The sequence below is a fragment of the Streptopelia decaocto genome, assembly GCF_964273445.1.
Source record: "Streptopelia decaocto genome assembly, chromosome: 1".
Taxonomy (NCBI): Eukaryota; Metazoa; Chordata; class Aves; order Columbiformes; family Columbidae; genus Streptopelia; species Streptopelia decaocto.
Genome location: NC_138663.1, coordinates 42,258,061 through 42,271,434, shown reverse-complemented (window position 1 = coordinate 42,271,434; position 13,374 = coordinate 42,258,061). Strand labels below are relative to the sequence as shown.

Genomic DNA, 13,374 nt, shown 5'->3' with positions numbered 1-13,374 from the left:
CTCTTTCAATACAAAAAGGGTCCCAAAATCACCCTTCTCTTAAGGTACCTATAAATGGACATTGTTACTGTTATTTGCTTTTTTGTGACTGCTACTTTACCTCCTAGCTCCGGGCAGAAGAGGTTTTAGGTAATATCAAAAATATAATGAAGAAAAGCCCAGCCCAGATTTCCAGTCTCAGGTCTGCAAACACAAGATATTGGTTTGTGTGCTTATCTGAACTGAAGCTTGGTTTGCAGACTTGAAGGTTTCCTTCCACCGTCAGTTTCCTAACACAGAGCATCCTCATCCATCAGCTATTTCCACACTGTAATAGGATTGGATTTCTGCTTTCAAAACTACTGGAAGAAAGGAGAAATTATTTTAAACACTGGAATGGGAGCAGATATGCTCACCAGTCATGAGCGCATTGCAGTCCTCTGGACAATACAAACTAATGCTTAAGATCAGGCAATACAAATCTATAAAAAGAAAGGTCATTGCAGCAGCTTGAGGCAAACTGAAGAGACCAGAGAGCCTCCACAAGCAAAGTTCTGGGATCACAAGAACCTAGCATTGGTGGTGGCGCAAGCTTCTCTCCATCTCAACTAATCCAGATTAAATCCAGATCCTCAGTGTTTCATGCTATACCCTTTCTCATCAGAGGTCCAGGTGAGATGATGCTATCATCCTAGTCCCTTTTCAAGGTGTCAGCACGAAAACAAGGACCAGGTGCTTCCCTGTAGTGCTGAAACAGTGTGGTCACCCTTCTACCCTGCCCCACAGCTGCAGGGCTTGTTCCTCAGAGAAGAGCTAGCACAGGGGCTATTGGACCTCCGCAGCCCCCACTCCCAGGCCACCCAGCCCCGACAGAATGACTGCTGCAGTTTGTGCTGTTAGCTGTCACCGCTGGCACGTTCGTCAGAGATTATAGGGACTGAACTGGCTACGACAAGACCCTCCCTCAGCAAAGTGGTCTCTTCAGAGCTCAAGTGAGGCACATCGTGTGTCTGTGCTTCGCTGTTTTCCTGGAACTAAACCCAGATCACAGTGTGCACACAGATCATCTGGTCATTTCCTTCTTTTGCCAAATTAGGCAGAGATTAAATGTAACACTTTGTAACAGCTAAATCAGTGTGGTTAGAGACATGAGCACCGAGGACAGAAATGGCAAAACGATATGCAAATTACTATATACTTATTTTTCAGAGGAAAAAGGCAAAACAAGAAGATACAAACATTATCTACAACATATAATTGCATGCAATATTAAAGAGCATGAGTTTGAACAAAACAATCAGGAAATCCAGATGTTACACTTTCAGCAACATACCTCCACCTGCTATGTCACACCTAGGGCAGGATTCATGGCATTTAACTCGAGGCATCATGAGCAGGATACAGCCTTCTTCAGTAATCAGTAGGGAGACACAGGACTATCCCATGAGCATTTCACTGCACCCTGAGATGGGTGGGGTGAATTGTCCTCAGGTGGTGCCTCCTTCCCCACCAATTGTAATGATGCCTAGACCTTCAGCTGACAGGCAGCAAACTTCCAGATGCATGTTAACTGAGATGAAGCCAGCCTATGGTGCACATTATACAATATTTCTGTCTGTATATACAGGAGAAAAGAAAATTTAGGCTTGAAATCCTCTTGCTTTTTTTTTTTTTTGCTTTTTTTTTTTTCCTTTGCCTGCCCTTTTGTGTCTCAATTTACCAGCTTCACAGTATATCACAAAACCCTTTTTACACATGGACCCAAATTTCATCCCAGACACACTTATTAAACCCTCATTGAAGGTGAAATAGAATTTCACATGCTACTCCAGGGAAGGCGGTTTGATTGAGGAGGTTTTTCTTTGCATTAACCTCCAGAGAAGAGGGGCTTATCTGTCACACCAAGGAGTTAGTGGTTTGTAGCGTTCTTTAGGTTCGCATTGGCACTACTGATCACAAGTGCACAGGGAGCACAACAAAGCCCTAAGTGCAGGTCTGAATCTGTGAAATGCTGAGCAAGTTCAATCACAGCTGACTGCTGTGGGCTTTGAGGGGATGCTGCAAGAAGCAATCCATGCTTACAGGATCAAACCTCAGCCACACAACTCATCTGCAAAGAATATGACCAAGAGTCACTAAAAGCAAAGCCTCTGTCAAAGCCTTCTGTGGAAAATAGATTGTTTAAAGACTTACCAGGCTGACTTCAGTGTTTTCAGTAGAATATCGCTGTATTTACTCTTACTATATTCAATTCAGCAAATAAATATTATCCATTAAAAATTATGCACCTGTGAATCTGAAGCTGTAAAGGTCAGCCTTTTCAATTTACATTTAAAAGAAATCTTGGCCTTTCCTAAAGCTGCAGATCTTTGTACATAACCTGCTTCTCCCTCTGCAAAACTACCAAAAAAAAAAAAAGAAAAAAAGGAAGTTGGATAAAACAGAGGTCTCCATTCATAAAGGCTTCCAGGCTTCCACCTTTGAGCTCCCTGTGGCCTACCTGCCCGCCTGCCAGAATGCTCTTTAGAAGCAACCCAGTGGGGTACACAGGGCAGTTGCGGGAGATGCTGCCTTCCCAAGGAGAGGCTAGAGACAGGTAGAAAGAAAAGCTTTTACAAAGTTCAATAGGCCAAATTTCTCTTTGAATTACAGCAGTGTAAATCTGATCTAATCCTGCCAAAGGCAGTGGGGCTATGCTGGATTTACACTGCAGGAATCCAAAATCAGAATTTGGCCTGCCACGTTCAAAGTCACAAAGACCTTTCCCCAGTGCTTAGGAGGTCTGGCATCAGTAACACTTAAGCTTATTCAAAGAGGATGTAAAATGCCACCAAAAGTGTGAAATGCGGCACAAGTAATGCTTCAGACCTCTTTTGCACAGACATCGGTAACCACACAACACAGCAGGCAGGAGAGCATCAAAATGCAGCATTGTTGCCTGACTGCCCTCCAAGACAGAAAAGCTTTGTTTTGGGTGGAATGGGGCAGAATGACTTTAGCACATGTGCAACTATTCAAGGAGGGCAGGAGGAAAGAGGGCAGGAGGAGTCCTGTGTTTATTTTATTCAGTGACTACTTTAGCTCAAAGGCTGATACGAGAAAATAACACTGCATATTAACTGTATGTTATTTGGCAACTGAACAGCTGGTCAAAGAGTGAGAAAATAATTTGTGATTAATTTATCCCCGTTTACTCACCTACGATAACCTGCACTGGATTATTTATTTACAAGTTAAATAAAACAGAAAGTGCCTGGATTTCTCAGCCCCCTAGATCACTTTCTGAGAAAAAGCTGCCACAGTGGCCAGCTTAATTCTCCCCTTTCATTCAATTAGACCCAATTCTGCCCAGTTAAATGTCTCAGATTCACTTACGAGCGACCTGTAAAACAAAAGGCTGCCAGCTTGTGTCTCTGTTTACTTCTCTGCAATGCACAAAGGGTGGTCAAGAGGGTCTTCCCAATAAAGGGGGAATACTTTTATCAGGTCCAGCTGCACCCCATGGGGGCTTCTCTAAGCTTAGACTTATCAGCTGGCCAAAGATGCTGCTCTCTCTGCAACCTGCCCTGTTCAAAACCAGTAGTAGGAACACTTGTTGGTGTAGTGATCCCCTAGAAGACTGGCTAGGGCCTGGGAAAACAATGAAAAGTCAGTGATAGGAAGGAACAAAGTAGTGCAGTGGAAAAAAGGAAGACTGAGCTGGACTGGTTCAGACTGGTTAGTTGCTTTAGCTAACACATATTTAACTTCAGGAGCTAATGAACACTTCTGAGAAAGGATGGCTTTATTAAAGATTCAATTATTTTCCAATTAAGATGTAAGAGCTGTATTAAACGTCCCCGAAAATACCACAATGTCATCCAGCTGCATGCAGAAAAAACCCAAACTAGCATCCTTGGCTCTCCTAAGGTAAAACACAGGCAAAAATAAGATCTTTACTAAAAAAAAAAAAAAGTCACAATTGTCAGGGGCTCTTTACCCTTCCTAAGGAAGAACAAAAGGGCTGATTCTTTTCCAGCTCTCTTCTACCCGCTCCTTTCCTTCCTGGGTTTTTCTCTGTTGCAGATAATTCCACATGATTAATAGGCTTTTCTCAGTGGTGCTACACACAGTTAGCTCTTTTAATCTCTCTTTGAATCTGAGACTGTCTAATCCCCAAACCTTTGGCCCCATGAGACTACACCTGAGGATCACAGAATAGATATTTCTTTCTGTTTTAAGCTTCGACCTGCAAGTATGCGATAGAAGGAAGCTCAAATTTACCTTATCTGCCATGATCATAGAGGAGCCTCCATGGATGCCCAGGATGGGAGTGAGGGTCTGGGCAGAGATGAAGTCCAGGATCTGGGCAATGGCTTCCTGGTCTGTGTCGTCAGCAAATACCACCCCTTGAATCTTCCGATCTGACATGAGGTCACAGATGCGGGTGATGATGCTCTTGGGATCTGTCTCATTCATGGCCACCAGCTCCACCCGAGGCACCACTGAGAGGTGGTGGAAGTCATCTTTCTCGTGGGCATCTTTGATGGCCACTTCGTCTGAGGTCCCCACGAGGATGACCGCAATGCCAATGCTCGGGTGGCTTTTCTGGGCATGGGTCCCGCTCCCTGTTGTCGCGAGGACTGCCAGCACCAGCCAAAATCTTGGAGAGTAGCACTCCACTCTGCGCCTCATCTTCGGCTCTTACACTCCCTGAGCGAGGAAGGAAAAAAAAAAAGAAAGGGAGGAAGTAAGAGGAAAGGAGAGTGATTAATTGACAAGTCAGGCACGCACTCAGCCTTCAAGGCAGATTCATTGATTTTCCTCAGCCACTAGCCCTCCTCCCACTGGTCCTTCTTGCCTGATGCCCAGCCCTTTGGCTACATTCGAGGACCTCTTAAAGTCAAGGGGGTCAGACCAGCCCAGCCTCTACTTCAGAGTTTGGAGTCACTTCAGAGAACAGCTGTCAGCAGAAGGTGGGATCAAGTCATCTCTCAAGTCCCATGTCACTCTGAGACCCAAGTCAAAAGAGAGAGAGAATTGTCTTTTGATGGCTGATCAGCTGTCTTCGTGAAACTAATTGCTTATGTCAAGCCCATGTCTAAGTGCTCACCCTCAACACAACGGAATTACTGGTGCTTGTGATCAGTTTGACCTTCTGCTGGAGGTATAGGCATGGAGGCTGAAGGGACCAGCCAGATAAAGACTCCCTTTTACTTTCTTGGTGCACCTCCTCCAGAATAAAGTGAGGACAAACAGGCAAGGCCATTGGATGTGTGTGTATGTATGTACCCATTGCATACAACCTTCCTACCACGAGGACACACACAGCTCCAGTCTGTAGTACAGCCAGCCATATCCCTTTCACACATAAAAGGTTCATTTCTTTTTAAAAAGCCAGGAACACAAAATTTCCCAGAGGTCATGGCCAAAACTGAATCAGTGCAGTGTGGGGAAGACATTCCCTCCAAGCCCATCAAATGGCTACTTTTGCCCAGAAGCAGAAAGACCCACAGATCTTACAAAGGTTCACACTTGGCTACTACAGCCAGAGATGTTACACCAATCTTTTCCCTGAACATATTTTGTAATCATAACAGCAGAAATGGAAAAACCCAATGAGGTCATCTCTCCAGCCCCTGCCTGAGCAGGACTGTTCCCTGCGGAATTGTTCCTGGCTCTTTCTTTATTCAGTCTCCTTTTAATAACAGTTTGTATTTCCACAGCACTTTTCATCCTCAAGGCACCTTACAAACACTAATGAATAAAACCTTGCAGCACCTATACAGCATAAATATCAGAACCCACCCTGGTCTGGGCACAAAAACAGCACAGCATCCCCCTGTCTGCCCAGCACCCCTGTGGGAGGCAGCACTGCTCGGTGTGCCAACCCAGGGCCATGCTGCTGTCCCAGGGAGATGTCAGGCATTTCAAACTCCACAAGACTTCCAGTGCAAAAGGTCCTGCTCAGCTATTTATGTCCATAACTCTGCTCTTCAGCATCCAGTCACACTCAAAATAAATACCCCAGCCCTGCACTTCTCTGCACTACACCTCTGGTCTTGGGGGTCCGGGAACAGGACCCTTCCATACTGTTTGCTACTATACATGCCTCTGTCAAAAGAACAGAAAGCCATGGCAGCAGGGACAAGGCTGGCAAGAAGTCCATGAAACAGTCCCACCTGGTACCAGCCACCCGCAGGGAAAAGGTGCAAGAGAGGCCATCTTGCCCTACCCAGGAGAACACATAGGCTCAACACCTGCTCCCTCATTGTCATGCTAAGCAGAGAGAATGTATTCTGCATTTATATTACCAGATAAATAAGAGATAATAACGTAGATAATAAATATGCACCGGAGGAACCAAATCCACTTAGGAGGCTGAAAGGGACTGTGGGTGTGAAGTGCCAATCGATTCTGAACTCTCTGACGGATCCACTTTCTGAGAGATGATCACAAGGAGAACCAAGAGACTTTGAGAGTTTGGCAAAATGAACAGCTAACTTCATTCCGGCAGGACTGTTATCCTCCAATTACGAGTCACTAAATTAAATTCCTTCACAGTGAAATGCAGTCCCCACTCTTGCAATGCTTTATTAACTTTAATGCACTCTATACACTCTCTGTCTCTCACTCTCTTGCTCACTCACTTTAATGCTATATTTGTTCTCTTTAAAATATGTCTCCTGCGATCCCTCTGCATAGTCTCACACAGTATATTACGCTTGATTAGGCAATGGCTAGCTGTGATGCCCAGGGAGTAGAGTGTATGTTTTTCTCAACCCCTCTCACACCAGGAATAGTTTACAGGGCCTTCCAAGCCAGGGCTTGGATAGCAGCAATGCAGGAGCTATGCAGGTGATCATGGCAGCTGTCTGCCTTCACACCCAAACACAGACTTCTCCCACTGGGAAAAATGCCGGCCAAGAAACACATTCCGTTCTCTTCACCTGCATCAAAACCAATAAATTTCTAGCATCTACCTTCAACCTGCAGAAAAGAGCCCAGATCCTGAAGAGCACATACATGGCAATCTACTGGGTGTCTAGCTCATGGGATGTGCCCCCCAGGCAGATTTTCCATTCAACACAAGATTATAGAGTTCCCAGTACAAAGCCAGATCCTCAGGCTTTGACCAGATATGCAGAGAGCAGACAGAGCTAAGAGGCTGATGAAAAGAGGAGGGCATTAGTGCTTCCACAGCCAACCTGGCATCTCCTCAGCCATAAGCCCTCTCCGGATCAGGCAGAGTAATGCTTAGGTAGCCTGTGTTGTATCACTGAAGACAGCTCTCCCTCTATCTCTCGCTCACATGTAACACTTTTGTCATGCTCACAACGTGGTTTGGGTGGTCTGTATGGCAGAGACCAGTGTCCTTCTGAAGGAATAGCAGGCACCAGGTCCAGGCTGGGCTCTCTTGCAGGGTGAGACCTAGAGATGTGATAAGGCACAGGAATGCCAATAAATCAGAGCCAACCCAGGGCCAAGTGGTGGTCTCCACCATTCAGTTCCCATACGGCAGCAGCAGGTTCACAGTGTGGAGCTGAACTGCTCAAAGACCACAGCAGGGGTGCTCACACTGCTGCACTCCTTTCCCTATCCTCCTTGGGTCTCACTTCTGTTCACAAGCAGTAGCCCCTACCCATACTTCTGCTCACATGCAAGTGCTGGCTGTTGGAGAAAGGGACAAATGTCCCAGCATCAGCCCCATCTCTCTTTCCTCATCTGGTCTGGCTCACTACAAGTCCCTTTTGAATGTGTGGTGGTAGAGACATGGGTGAACCAGCACAGACTTATTATCAGATTAAGGTGACCCCAGAACTACTGTGAAAATGTGGGTTTGCATATGAAGCACCAAGTTTTATCCATTAATTTCTACACTGTTCAAATGCAAAAGTTTGAGGCACCCAATCAAGAAGCACTGGAGGCAGCATGTGGACCTCCTCCTGAGTGATGATCTGGTTTCCAGTGAAGAAGAGAAGTGGAAAAATTCACACATGGAAAAATTGACAAGCCCCTGACAAGACTGCAGTTGTAAAACGGCATTTGCCCTTAGTTGTTTCAAGTAACTTTAATATAACTAGGGTTTACTTTTGCCAGTCCAGAATGATTTTAAAAGCATGTCAGTGTATTTTATTACAAAGTATTTTACATGGGCAGGTTTTTCCCTTGGTGGTTACATGGGGCAACACAGTTTTTGGAGTATTTTCTGTGATTTTGCCGCTCCAAGAAAATTTAGCAAATCCCAAAGTCCAGTCTAATAAGTAAAATCCTTTACACATTACTCCACAATATTATATCATCCCTTACACCCTGGAAAATAACAGATGACAAGACCATTACACAAAGTGGTTTTACAGGCACACCTATATTTAGGTATAAACATGTCTGTAAAACCATTATACCTCTAAAATCTCATTTTACTTACCAATAAAACATATCCACTACAGTAGAGGAATGCAGCATCTACTTAGTGCTGCAGAGCAATGTTACACAATCATTGTTAAAATGGGAAGGGAAAGTTAACTTCTCCAACTGAAAATGCAAGAGGAATGTAGGTAGTCAGACAGTAATTATTCAGATTGGAATTTGGCCAGGACCAAAGGTTAGATTGCTTAAAAATATCATGAGATCCTTATCTGACACTGCATTTTCATGTGGATCAGATCTAAGATAAGTATTAATAGAAAATTATTAGGCTGCACAGGCAAAATACAGCTCAGCATTTAGAGATATTTCTGGATGATATTTCAAAATACTGGAAGTACACAAATAGGTCACTGTGCATTCAACCAGGCTAACTGTAAATAAAGTACTACTCAGGCAGTGAACAGCAAAGATACGCAATCTTCAGGTCAGATAAAGAAACTGAGGCAGAACATGGGCTGGTCCCAGGAGTTTGGGGGCAGTTCTGTCCTGTGCTGACGCTGGAACGTCCTTTTGCTGCAATTGTGCCAGCTGGGCAGTTATGCACAAAAGCCTCTTGGGAGGATATTTGCACACCCCAAAACCTTATCTCCAAACTCAAGAAAGCAAGAGGAAAGGAAGTCCTGTAATACTGCAGTCCCGGGCAAAAAGCTGTCTTCCAGGCAGCGTTGCTAATGAGGAGGAAGACAATCCTTGCGGCAGGAGTCTGAACAGTGTGCCACCAGCAAAGGGAACTTAACAGGGACATTGGCTCCAGACTGGAGGAAAAAGGGCATCACCTACCCCCAGCCTTCCCCTCCTCTACTTCCCTGGAAGGCCATGGGGAAGTTCATATCCCAGTGCCTTCTGGGGTCTGCTCACTGGGAGCTCTGGTGAGGTCCCAGCAGCAGTTAGAGGACTTCAAGCACAGAATCTGAATTCAACAGCTGATTTTGCATCTGCACTAACTGCAATGCTAATTCCCAGCCCTACTCTCATCCCTGATCAGTAGCCCAATTCCAGGACCCACCACCACCCTCAGTCTCACCACTACCTATAGGCAGATGTCCTGCCAGCCCCAGCGTTAGCCATTACTGTTACCATACCCTGTGGTATTTGCTCATCTTTGACAGCATCTTACTTCACACTGCCTTCATTTCTCAGGCAGTTTGAGCAGTATCAGGCAATGAATCAAAAAGCAATCCTTGTGTTTCAGGCCCTAGTTTGGGGTAGGAAGAAATCTATCTTGCCTGCAAGATACTCTATACAAAGCTGGAAGGTGCTTTGTGCCTGGTACCCAACACACGACTAGTGAATAGCAAGTGCACTAGAAGAAGCTTTAGGGAAGTTAACATTGCACTAGATGTGCTACTGGGCTGTCTGGAAAGGAAATGCCTGTATGTCCAGACCAAGAAGAACACTATTTCTGTGTTTACCAACTGCAGTAGACTGGTGCATTTTTAATCTTTTTGTCCACTACCTGCTTTACAGGTAAACTTCAGGAGCCAAGAAGACCCATGTGAAGAAGGGGGCAGGACAGATTGCAACCTCGTAAACTGTCACTACTAAGACCTGGGGCTTAAAGTTATAAATCACACCATAATTTACACCCAAGTTTCTCCAACTCCTTGATTTTTGGCAACCCAGTTTCAGCTTAGGACAGCCTTCCATTCGCATGGTTACTGCCATCTCCTCAGTCCAGACATGCTGCATATTGTACACCTACGAAGAAGCATTCCCTGTATTCTCACTCTGCTTTACCATTGTCCTGCCACACCTTCAGCCCGGGCTATTTGTACACTGACAACTCTTGCACTGCTGTTCCCCGTATTACTGCTTACCAGGTAGGTGACATAAGTGCCCATAAATCTTCTTTTGGCTCACAGCCCTGTTGTTCCAGGAATTTTGTAAACAGAAACAAAGAAGAGAAGGATGGATCTGGGGCACGATGGATGTGTCTTAGAAGTGCCTGCACACTTCAGGTGCTGCTAAACAGAATGAATGATGCTGCAAGAAAATCTCCTTACATTCAGAGTAAGAAGATGGCAGAGACTAAAGACAATGGAAAGTGCCACGCACAGTGACGAATGTAAGAACAATCCAGCACCTGGGCCAAAATGGCTCATTATGGCAACTCCAAGGAAACACCTCCCAAAGGGCATTTCAGTAGATTCAGATTAAAAGCAGTGCAGTTTGTTTTAACTAGCTTTGAACATCACTTATATTCTCATTCTGATACACAAGCGTCCCTATGACAGTGCTAGAAACATTCCTTCAAAGCCTTTTGGCCAGATCTTGTTTCTGCTCTTCACAACCACTCCCTCTCCAACACGTACCTTCATCCACGCCTGTAATGTCCCACAGATCCATTTCTATCTAACTTAAAAAATGGTGCTTCTTTTCCCTTATTTCTTCCAAGTCAGCCTTTTTATTTTGGGGAATGCATCACATGCCCCCAGCCAAAACCTTCAAAGCCCTTGTAGCTCTCTTGTTACCTCGCTGTTAGTTTTCCTTCCACGTCCACTGGGTGGAAAGCAGGACATATGTTTACTTCTACTCTGTATTTATTTTCTTTCAAGCTGTTCTTTCTTTATTAAACCAGATACAAACTTCTCCCTGACTTAGGCAGTGTCAGATTCATCCCATATATCACACATTCATTCCTCCCCATCTCCAAAGGCTAGTTTGCCTCTATGCAACAGGTGTATCCAAGAATAAGGTAAAAAAGAGCTTCCTCCTTTTCTGCCCCACACAAAGGAGAAGAGCAATTCTCTCCCTATACCCAAGGCAGTACAAAGAATGCTTTGATCATCAATTAGACCCATATCATTCCCAACAGATGAAGAACTATATCTCATTATTGTAAGCTTGCCCGAGGGTAAGTTCCCAGTGTCCTTCCCACTTCCTCCCACCCACATATTTTACATATCAGGGGTGATAGCTGACACAGCCACAGTCTGCGAACTTCTGTTGAAACCAACACCAAGTGATTCATATAAATTACAAATTAAAATCTTCTGGTTAATAATCTTGTTCTTCCCCCAGTCACTTCAGAATTGCTGTCTACGCCATCTGCTTTAGCACACTACCTGCTCCGAAACAACTCAAGCAATAGGATTACCACTGCTGGGAGACAGCTCCGAGGCTCACATTTAGAAACATTTCCCTAAACTCAGCCTAAATTCTCACTTTGCTCAGCCATCCTATTACTTTAACAATGTCTCCTTCATTCAGCGTAAATTATTTCTTCCTCTCAACTCACCGTTTCCACCCTGAAAATGTTTGTAGATGGTTATCTGACCACCCCTTGGGACTTCCCTCTGCTGCAGCAGAAGTTCAGCTGTGCTCATCCCTCCTCGTAAGTTGAGTCCCCACGGGTCCTCATCGGGATGAGTGAGGGAGGATGAAGGTAACGACTGGGCAAAAGAGAGCAGGAACAAGTCTGACCTGCTTACCCAGGCTGGCACACACGTGCAGAGCTGCAGGAGTCAGTGTCACACACAAAAAAGCCATTAAGCAAGACAGCAGGTCAGTCTGGCATTGCTCAGTGCCAACTTCTAAATGCCAGGGCATGGAGGCTTGGCACAACCATGGCTCTCTGTGAGCCTGTCTTGCAGAGCCAGGCTGGAGCCGCCATTCCCCTGCCAGGATCTCACTCCCCCACAGCATCCCACTTGGACAAGTTTAGAGGGATGAGACAGGCTGTCCCTGCCAGAGATGGAAATATTCTCATCACCTGGAGGGTTCGGTTGCCACAGCTGTCACTCCATGCATGCTCCATTTGAAACAAGGGTTTCGAAGCTTACAAGACATGCACCGTTTCCCACTCCCAACTGTCATCTGCCCCATCTCAGAACCAGATCCAGGCTCAGAGCAAGATCATCCAAAGAGAGGGATGCGTTGCTGTGTGTGCGGAACCCCTCCAAAGGGATTTCAGCATGGTTGAAAGCAGCTTTGCCTCCTGAAGTGCAAGACTAGGTTTAGACAGACAGCAGAACACTGCACCCAAAAGAACACTCATTTTGCCAATTAAATCAAACTAGAACAATTCAGTAATCCATGATGCAATCCCTTCCTTCCTTTCTTAATTCTCCACTTCCAATTTTCATTTCCAAGCAGGAATCAATGGCACATAAATAACGTGAGGACATTAAAGACTCTGATTTCCAAAATCTAGGGATTTAAATACCTCCGATCCATTAATATCCATGAGAAAGACACATTTAACTTCACTTAGATGGTTTGGAGAAGCACATGCTCAGAATTTCTCATTATTTGCTGTATTAATTTGAAGTTTTCTATTCAACCTTAATGAACATCTTATGCATTGGCAGATTGTTTCAAAATTTAAAAAATGAAGAGAATTTTTTATTCCAAGACTTTCCCATTCCCCAGACTCTCTGATGTACCTCACTCAGTACCTGTTCATTCCCTGCATCATTTCCTTAAAGGGAAAACACAGAGCTGGCAGACAGAGACTGCACGGCCTCCTGAAGGCAGCTGCCGAACACCATACCAGTGCTGAAATCCCATGGGTTACTCAAAGTCTCACATCAAGACACAGTCTGAAGTTCTTGCAATGACAGATGTAAACACTATAAAGGCCAAATCATCAAAGTTTCTTAAAACATACCATAAGTAGGAAAGAAAACATTTTTTTTCTTTCTTTTTTTCTTTTTTTGAGGCAGAAATTGAGTGATTTCTTCCACTACAATACTGAGGATCCCAAAAAGGGCATCTGAACTAGAGGGAGACAGCCTTAAATTACACCTGCATTTTGGATTCAGCCATCCAGTTTGCTGCCACCTCCTCAGTTATAACGTATGACATGGAATAAAGCTTTAAAACAAAAACCCACCCGTCCCTTAGGGAAGATCTTCATGGGTGCATGTTTCAGTCTTGCAGCCCATGCAGCAAGGGCAAGCTAGGAGAAACTCGCTGCACTGCCTCTGTCCATTGTGGCACTGCTATAGCAAATCCAGAACAGCCCTAAAGCAGAGTGCTAGAGCT

General features: G+C 44.8%; 1 protein-coding gene across 1 annotated transcript in view; it reads right to left on the bottom strand.

Moving 5' to 3' along the window:
• The window catches only part of GRIN2B (glutamate ionotropic receptor NMDA type subunit 2B), a gene marked incomplete at both ends in the record, with an annotated part of 168,464 nt that extends 163,811 nt beyond the window's left edge, over positions 1-4,653 (bottom strand). The window contains one exon of the mRNA XM_082070538.1: positions 4,243-4,653. Within this exon, the coding sequence (XP_081926664.1) occupies positions 4,243-4,653 (411 nt within the window). The remainder of the gene's footprint in view (positions 1-4,242) is intronic.
• Positions 4,654-13,374: the final 8,721 nt, after the last annotated feature.